This window comes from Magnolia sinica, chromosome 1 (genome assembly GCF_029962835.1).
Source record: "Magnolia sinica isolate HGM2019 chromosome 1, MsV1, whole genome shotgun sequence".
NCBI lineage: Eukaryota > Viridiplantae > Streptophyta > Magnoliopsida > Magnoliales > Magnoliaceae > Magnolia > Magnolia sinica.
Window position 1 is genome coordinate 7,481,848 of NC_080573.1, and position 9,369 is coordinate 7,491,216.

Here is a 9,369-nt window from a genome sequence, read left to right on the forward strand (position 1 = left end):
TTTTTCTATTTTCAGTGTATCCGACGGATCATTTTTCTAATATAAATAGCATCCTGTCAAGTCTGGCGCAACTACGATTCATGCATGCTCGATTATTACACCAGGTCTAATTTGATCCTCAATGCCTATATTGAATAATCCACAATCATTTATGGCTTCACGAAATTCTTCCATGCCTAATGTGTTTGCTGGCTGACCTCCCATGCACTCCCCTGCATCAACTATGACATTAAAGCCTCCACAAATAAGCCAAGGACCTGAGATCATCATCCCAGAGAGTTCTTCTAGCTATTGGCTGTTTCACAGCAGGCATACACTACTGATACATAAACTTCAGCCTGAGAATTTTCGTGTTGGATCTTAACCGTGATGCATTCTCTTGAAGTTGCAATCGTGGAGACCTGATAGTAATTTATATACAGAATCCAAAATTTTCCTTCTGCTGCCCCTTCCATTACTGAATTGGAGAAGTCCAATTTAGCTCAATGGAAGTAATTTTTGTCCTTCTTTAACCATTGCCTCTTGAAGGAAAAGAAGGCCTACCTGATGGAGTTTTTTTTAACCCATACACTTTCTACTACGATATCCATTCAAATATTCAATAGGTGGGCCATATGTGCATTTGCAGACTATTATAACTCGACCATATTCAAGGTATACGTATGGAACACATTTCAAACTTTGGAAAGGAGTTTTTAAATCAGGCCCAAGCATGTTCGAGTTGAGCCCATGATCTCATAACTTGCCTCCAACCCAACCCATGAGCTAAGAAATGGGGTTCCACCTGGGTTGGGCCCACCAGCTAAACACTCGCAAGTCAATGTTGAACAAATTGCACCCTGCCAGCCGGCACAGACTAGTTACCAACCCTGGTTTGAACCTGTTCATCGCAATTTATGTGCATATATGCAGTAATCTAGCCTTTTGGACATGGACCATCAAAGATGTGGCCCACCTGATTGTTTCAGATCTTGTACGCGATTGCCACATGTATGAATTACATGTCATATATATGAAGCATATGTGGGAAACTAACTGAAAAGCGAATCATCTTCATGTGAAGGTCGAGCATCTACCTCTTGGTACCCATTTGAAGAATGGATAACATATTACACACATGACACATTCGGCGCTTTACGCGGCATTCATGCACAAAGCATCCAAGCCACTTCGCTACATAAATTATTCTCACAAGCATATAGTTTTCTTTTCTAAATACCCTTTTTATGCACTGAACTAACGAGGGGATAATTCGGTAATTGACACCTCATTCACAGACTCACTTGCCTGCGAATCGTTGCATCGGGGCACAGGCATCGGTTTCATTGTACTGGACAGAAAGAATGCAGGTTTTGAAGGCCTTGGGAGACTAACAGAATAGCTGTTGAGCATGAGAACAACAGTCGCCATGGTGGGCCTATCGAAGACATCCTCTTGAACACATAATAACGCAATGTTAATGCATCTGGTCACTTCACTTCTCGAATAGCATCCTCTCAAGCTTGAATCCACCAACTCTTGAAGTGTTCCATCCTTCCAATTTCTCCATGCCTGCACAAATTTGAGTTAATTAAAACAAGGAGCTTACAGTGATTTGCACGAGGAGAGATTGAAGTGGTGAATTGCGGAACATGTGTGCAGGATCCATGCCAACCATTAGGAAACTACATCGTGAAAACTTTATTTATTTCACTAAAAATAAGAATATATAAAAAAAGAGGAAGATCCATAAAAATCTTAAAAGATACACATTTTATTAAAAATGGAAATATCTTAATTTAATAAGATTATCATAATTTATTTTGAAACAAGAATAAACTACACATCATTGTAGGACTCAACTTCTACGTCCAACTAATCTCCAACCATGGTCCTCAAGCTTCTATGGCCAGAGGATTTGGGTGGGATGGCTGGACAGATTTGGTCATTTTCTGGGTTGAATAGGCTGCTGGTTGTTTGCTCAGGAGTATTCTTGTTAATGCTGGGAGAGGGGCAGCTCAGGCAGTGTTATGTTAGGAGCTCGACTTCCCCCTGTTGAGTAGCTGCTTGGCATGCTTTATTTCTCCTTTTCTGTTTTCTGGTTTTCCGATATGATAGGTGAGGCCCGATGTTTTGTGTGGGCCCACCCGAAAGAGTAGCTTGTACATCATTGTTTCTTTTATCTAAGATTCAAGGGCATAGCCCTCCTTTTGAAAAAAAGAAAAAGAAAAAAACAAACCATGGTCCTCAAGCATTGAAGAATCCACAAGATTTATCTGACCTCCAATTAATTAACATGATATTCAACCATGTACTTCTCCAAGCAGTGGCTCATGCAAATGGAACTGAGTTGTCTACAACCCCTATATTATACAGCACGCAATACACCCCAGCTCTGTGGGGCCCACCATGTGGTATATCTAAAATCAACTCTGTCCTTCAAGTGAAAACACTTATGTCCACATCGATGGGAGCAACATAAAATTGCGCCAACCAGCTGAACGGCATAAAAGTAGCTACAGATGTGCACTTACAATATCATCCTGATAAGTGTATTCCAATTTGTGGTTTTTTACCAACTCATCCCACTCATCCATTCACGGTGGGCCGAATATCATGTTCATTGTGTGACTGCGGACATTGATATGCCCACCAGTTTAGAGGGGTGGAAGCCATGATTGACATTCGTACCAGTGGTAATAAAATGGTTCATTGCACTTACATGGCTTAAAAGGTGCTTGCCAAGGCCTGATTCGTAGAAACAAGAGCTCATACCACTCACAGTCTCCAGAAGTAGAACGCCGAAGCTATACACATCCGACTTCACTGAGAAGTGCCCATGCATCGCATACTCTGGCGACATATATCCGCTGCGTATCACCAACAATAAAAATCACCTTTGATGAATCAAGCCAACTCAAGAACATTGCAAATTGGTCCCATTTCAACCACTCAGTTACATTGTGATTTGGTCGAATTTCAATTGATCAATGCCAGTTACAAGTACTCAGATTTTAAGTCGATAAATGAAGTGAGCTTCAAAGAACTTACAAAGTCCCAGCTATTCTCTCCGTATTGCCTTTAGTTTGGTCCATTCCAACAATCCTTGCTAACCCGAAATCTGAAATCTTGGGATTCATCCCTGCATCTAACAAAATGTTGCTAGCTTTGAGATCCCGATGAATAATCCTAAGTCGAGAATCTTCGTGAAGATAGAGAAGACCTCGTGCGATCCCTATGATGATTTTGTAACGTCTTTCCCAATCCAAACATGCCCTTTTAATTGGATCTGCACACCAATCCAAACAGTCAGTCGATGAAAATGAGGGTATCATTCATAGTGAACATTATGGTCTGAATTTTATTGAAACAGAAAAGGCCATAGCGAACATTATGTTATGTAGGCTGTTAAGATCCCAAGGAGAGATGCTAAGGAAATTTAATGAGAAAAGATTGAATTGACAGTGAGGCACATGTGTCAAGGAATCATGGGTCACTCATCAAGTGGGGCCCACCACGAACAAACCCTGGCTCAAAAATACAAAGCTCAACAACACATCCGGCAGGCACGTGCATGGTGAAAATGGATTGTTATAACAGGGAAACAGCTGTCTGTATTCTTTTTTTTTTTTTTTTTTTTTTTTTTTATAACAGGGAAACAGCCGTCTGTATTCAACATATGCACCTTGCCCACATTATATATTGAGAGACCTAATTTCTAAGACAGGGCATATTAATGGTAGGTTCCAACTAGAAACTGGCCCAGATCCACCAACATGTATCACATTAAAACCAATGCCATGAATGACGTTGCCTTTCCCTCTTTCATTCTAACAATTTCCTAGTCATCAGTCGCTTTAAACATCTTATTAGTTAGATCCAGAAAGAGAACGGATCCAATACAAATTTGTACTTCAAGCTTAGCCTACACTACATCGAAGTGCATTTAATTGCATGCAGTTGAGTGTATGTTAATCAAAGCAGTTTGGTGCACCTAAAAGCTTTGTACTGGATCTAGTTTCATGGAGAAATGCATATGAAAATGGGGCCAAACCGAATAGAAATTTATCGAGGCTTGTGTTGGGAAGGTATTCATAGATGAGTAGCTTTTCATTGCCCTCCAAACAGAAACCCATGAGCCTAACAAGATTCCTGTGTTGAAGCTTAGCCACTATTGCGACCTCGTTCTTGAACTCCTGCACCCCTTGTCTAGAATTCATGGAGAGCCTCTTCACAGCTATTTCTTGTCCATTCCTAAGCCAACCCTGCAAGAATTCAAGGACTTGAATATAATTCCCATGGACAAAGCTTCATTGTACCATGGTGGATAGTCTGAAATTTATATCGACTGAGATATCCTAACCATCCAGTTGGTGTCAATAGAATGGATGGTTAAAACAAATCGGTTGAGACAAATTGGATGCTTAAGATTGTCCAATAAGTTTTTGCTTTAATATATCCACATTGTGACGCACAATTTGGATAGTCTAGAATCAAGATTATCTATACGTATGACATGAGCCCGGGCCATTCAGTAATTTTTGCAGTCGTGTGGAAGGACCTTTCACTGACTGAATTTTACTTTTTCTTAGTAATTACCTTGTAAACAGAACCAAATCCACCTTGTCCAAGTTTATTAGCTTCAGAGAAGTTGTCTGTGGCAGCTCTAATCATGCCCAAATCGTATTGCAATGACTCCACATTTGTGCTCTCATCCCCATCTACACAAAAGTAGCAAATAATAAAAACCAAAATCAAAGTCATGAATATTATCTCCAACTAGAGAAATTTACTTAAATAAGGAGCTTATCTATTTCTTCCTTCATGCGGAATAATAGAAGCAACAACCATCTTAAAAGGCTCATTGGAATATAACATAAATGTGTGGGGGGAAAAAAAAAAGCAGTGAAATGAGTATTTCTAATTAACTTATGTGGGTGGAGTTGTTTTCTATACTCAGACAAGTTGAATGCAACTCATGAGAGTTTGCAATCTATGATTTGGGCTCAAAATCTTGAACTGCTCACCGGATGGGGTTATACAAAATTTGATTTTCTTTTTTGCTTTTTTTTTTTTCACAGGCTTGATGCATCCCTTACCAGCTCTAGAGGCTATATACATGTTCTTTGGATTCCTCCTGCGCAAACAAGCATAGATGGTAGAGAATAGCATCACGGCAGCAACTATCGGAATGACAATGGCGACCACAGTAGTGGATGAGATTTGTTTGCTACCTGCATGACAAGAAATGTTTTCCATACCTAGTAAAAATTTTCATTGGAAATGAAAGTATATGTCAAGGAAAGTTAAAATCAAAACAAATTAATAAACTTAAGAATACTTAATTCCAGAACCAAAATCTTCCACAACTCCATTTGAAGGAAGCACGTGCAATGCGGACATTGTGGGCCCCACCATGATGTAGGTGACATCCACTCTGTCCATCATTTGCCGCAACTCGTGTTCAGGATCCAAAATTTAGGTCGGCCACAACACAGGAACAATAAAAAATCATGGCCAAGACCACTAAATTCATGCTGAGCACCCCATTTGAGTTTTAGATTTGATGTGTCTCTTCATCTTAGTAGGGCTCGCTTGATGAATGGGTTGGATTTTATACAAACAACTTGGTGGCCCAAGGAAGGTTTTTATGTTGGATGTGTAAGACTCCTATCAGGTGGGCCACACATGATCATTGATTCAGATATGACCGTTGGATTATTCAGATTGAGCGGTTTAGTGAGCCCCACTACAGTTGTAATCATTGTATATAGGTTTGGGGCGGGACGCTTGAACCGATGTCTCTATATTCGGTTATTAAGCCAGATATGGAAACAGATAGTGTGGAGACCCTAAAAGGGAGAAGTGTGATGGGTAAGCTTCTAGCCCTCTTTCCTATAAATAGATGTCTTGGTCCCCTCACCAATACAAGTAAAAAAACCCTAATCTCATTGAAGGTTCTCCTAAAGGCGTGAGGTGCGGAAGACCAAGATTTCTGTCAGCAGAATGTCTTCCCAATCAGGTACTCTTTTAGGTTATGGTTTTGAATCTCCATTGTTGATGCATATATGATCTGTCAATTCCGCAATACAGGTATAATAGGATGTCCCATGATCTCCACTACTCACTGTGATGTAACCCACGTATGCTTTGGATTGGCTTGATTATTGCATTTAGGTCCTAGCAATGGCGACCACACTACTGATTGGATGTCCCATCTCACGGATTATTTGCTACTGTTCTGGTTATGCTGATTGGCTTTGAGGGTGGCCGCTTGCGGGGGTTGCCTAGCTAGCGTGGGCTATTTGCAAGGGCTGGCTGCAGGGCAAGTAGTGTGAAGGGTGGAATGCTTGGTACATGGTCTGCTTGGAAGTTGGTCTATTGGGTGGTTGGTTTTAGGCTATCAGTGGAAGGATCGACCTCCTTGGAGTTGGTTGGGGCCAATGGTTTGTTTGGCGCCCTGTCTAGCACCAGTTTGTGTTTAACAACTCCCTCTTCTTCCTTGGCCCTTCTGCAGATCTAGAAATGGGGCTTACCGGAGTTTGTCTGAGTTTGGCCCTCTTCTTCTCCTTTTTTATTATTTTTTATTAATTATTTTTAGTTTTTTTTTAACCCGCCTGTACTACAAGGCTATAAGTTTTCTTTTGGCAATATAATTGAGGTGGGAAATTCCACCTGCTTCTTAAAAATAAAAATAGTCCTAACAAGACCTGTCGCAATTAATGGACTGCGCAACTGTCACTAAAACATCACGGTGGCCCAAAGAAAAATTAATTAACTGAAAAGTTTCCCCTTGTAAGAAGGATTAGAATCCTCGTGTTCCCATCTTGAGTTGTACTCTTTTAATTTTTATTTTTAATAAATTCAGATGGTATAAAAAGAAATTTAAAAATACCATCCAGCTCCCACCATAAGATATTTAAAAATAAACAGATATTTTTTTTTTTTAAAAATGGCTTTAAATTGGAGTTTCTGCTATTGTCAAACCAGACTAGAAAGTTGGACCCAAAACAGCGGATTTTTATTCGAACCTAACCAATAGGTTAAAAACCCTGGGACCAGAAGCAGCAACATCGGCCCTTAAATTATTGGGTATAATGACAAATACCTGTGGTGCACGTAGAGAGGTCACCTTGACCTGGTGCCATGAATATCCATGTTTCCCCTACCGTAACTAGTATTTATATCAAAAGACTTGGCGACTGAAGACAGGCTCTTTTGGTCTGGAGTGAGTGGAGACTCTCCCGAGTCGGATGCGAATTGGCCTAACTTGTCGAAGATGGGGGTGAATCAGTATTGAATCAGATTGTGTCTAACCAAGTCGAGTTGAATTGTCCTGACTCGACCAATACATCACTGGATCATCGAGGCGACTCATGGTGCATGTCAAACCAGATTCGGTTCGATCTAGTCAGGGGTGAATTGGCCTGACTCGTCTGAGACGGGGTGAATCATCTGGGTGACTCATGGTGTCAAACTAGATAGGGTCTGACTGAGTCAAGGGTGAATTGGCCTGATTCATCTGGGAGGAGGACGAATCATGATGGTGAGTCGTGGTGTCAAACCAGACTGGTTCCAACCAAGTCTTTGTCAACTCGGACGATTCATCTAAATCTTGAAATAATGATTTAAATGGTTGCATTACATGAATTAGAATTCAAAACAAATAATCAGGACTTAGATGAAGATTTTTTTAAAAAAATAAAAATAGAAAAATAAAATGCTTACCAGTGTCATTTTGATCAGTGGATGGAGGAAGAAGAGGAGTTTGAGGATGAGGAGGAGGAGGAGCCTGTGTCACAACCGAGTCCTTATAGAACTTGTAGGCCTCAAACCTCAAATTACAACTCACCCCAAGAATTCTCACACCTCGGCTTCCATTACAGCATCTCGGTATTTCAGATACAGCCTGTTGCAGGCACATATTGCAATTTCTTCGGGATAGATCTCGGGTGCACTGCATAAGCCCATATATGTTTTCCAGGTTTGTAAAATTCACTTCTCCAGTCGCATACATGTCTGCTGACGGATCATAAGCTGCTTGCTGAATAAGACGTTTCATCAGGTTTGGCAGAAATAGATTAAACCGAGTTGGGTCTGAAACACCTTGGTTATTCGGCAGGAAAACTGGCACATAAGAATCCCACTGGTCAAAGAAACTTTTGTTCGAGTAGCGCAAGGAGCAGTTATCATACCATATAATTCCACTCTTGCTGGAACACCTTGTAACGATTTCTTCGCTTGCAGTATTGAGGCAATTACGGCATACATCCGGCGTAGCATCACCTCTGCAGAGGGCAAGACCATAGGCCCGGTTTGGGTTCCGGCCGACCATTTCTTTGGAGAAGCCGGTGAAAGTGGCGTTAGAGGTAAGAGAAGAGAAAAGGAGATTGAGATTAGTTCCAAAAGTGCTATGAGTTGTGTAATTACCATCGTCGAAACACATGTCATGGAGGGGTTCAGCACTAGTAGTAGAAACACGTGACAAGAAGAGTGGTAGGAATGAAATGAAGAGAAATTGAAATGGTTTTGAGAAGAGGATTGGAATCATCATAGTTCGTGCATCTGAGGTTTAACCACACCGAAGGGAAAGGTTGTAAGGTCTTTTGAGGAGAATTGAGTGTCCAATGGGCAAAAGAATTCAACTTGGGTTGGGCTGGATTGGACTGGTGTGAGTTTTGAAAAGTCAATCTGCTTTGGGTCGGGTGGTGCTTAACTATTACAAGTTGAACGTGACTCATCCGAATGGAACTCAGTCTCAGTCAACCCTCACTAGTCGACTCCAGACCCAACCTCTCTGGCTAAACCTAAATACAATATCGGAGATTCTGTAGTTTTGGTCGGGTTAGGTGATATGGAAAGGGGCTGGCTGGGCACACGTTCATAGCCTTTCTCATCTGGGAAACGAGGAACTTGTGGTTAACATGTGGTCGTACTACTCCACTCCTTCCTGGCCGAAACTGCCCGGGTCGTATACGACACGGAGGAGTCGTCAAACCATGCCCAAGTAAATAAACTAGACCGTGTAGCTTATGTTGATGGACCATTTCTCGAAAATTCCTAGATTAGAAGAATTTGGGAAGTTCTTAGCCATCTAAATTTGGATCACCACCACACCTCTTCTCCTAACCGTCTATTCCCAAGGTGCCAAAGTAGAGTGATAAGATCTACTTCTCTATCAAGAAAGTTGTTTAGATATATGCATAGGGAATTTACAAAGAACTACCTACTCAATGTAGAATTTATATTCCGTGATTTATTTTTATTTTTTTCCATAGAGTTTTTAACTAATCTATCTGATGCAGGGATGAACGTGATGAGGATAATTACTCCGAATCCACGGAGCTTCTCTGAACTCCTCACAGAGACTTCTTGAATCCACGAGGAAAG

At 41.0% G+C, this 9,369-nt stretch overlaps 1 protein-coding gene across 3 annotated transcripts; it reads right to left on the minus strand.

The window, feature by feature from the left end:
• Window positions 1-1,049: 1,049 nt before the first annotated feature.
• On the minus strand, window positions 1,050-8,824 carry LOC131238210 (cysteine-rich receptor-like protein kinase 44). 3 transcript variants are annotated; one of them, XM_058236186.1, is made up of 7 exons: window positions 7,708-8,812; window positions 5,079-5,213; window positions 4,579-4,700; window positions 3,974-4,244; window positions 3,031-3,268; window positions 2,702-2,849; window positions 1,050-1,551 (listed from the first exon to the last, which is right to left on the minus strand). In XM_058236186.1, the coding sequence occupies exons 1-7, from the start codon at window positions 8,531-8,533 to the stop codon at window positions 1,237-1,239; spliced, it is 2,055 nt and encodes a 684-aa protein (XP_058092169.1). In that variant the 5' UTR covers window positions 8,534-8,812; the 3' UTR covers window positions 1,050-1,236. The 3 variants fall into 3 exon arrangements, with proteins under 3 accessions (XP_058092169.1, XP_058092170.1, XP_058092171.1); XM_058236187.1 differs by having other exon boundaries at window positions 1,053-1,551; window positions 4,034-4,244; window positions 7,708-8,806; XM_058236188.1 differs by lacking the exon at window positions 2,702-2,849 and having other exon boundaries at window positions 1,352-1,551; window positions 7,708-8,824.
• Between the last annotated feature and the right edge of the window lie 545 nt (window positions 8,825-9,369).

What these genes read in the sequence shown, in the direction of transcription:
- LOC131238210 (XM_058236186.1), bottom strand. Translation starts at nt 8,533, where the DNA reads ATGATGATTCCAATCCTCTTCTCAAAACCATTTCAATTTCTCTTCATT. An exon ending in GTATATAGCCTCTAGAGCTG is followed by an intron (nt 4,701 to 5,078) that starts GTAAGGGATGCA and finishes ACTTTTGTGTAG; the next exon opens with ATGGGGATGAGAGCACAAAT. An exon ending in ATCCAGTACAAAGCTTTTAG is followed by an intron (nt 3,269 to 3,973) that starts GTGCACCAAACT and finishes ATTGGTGTGCAG; the next exon opens with ATCCAATTAAAAGGGCATGT.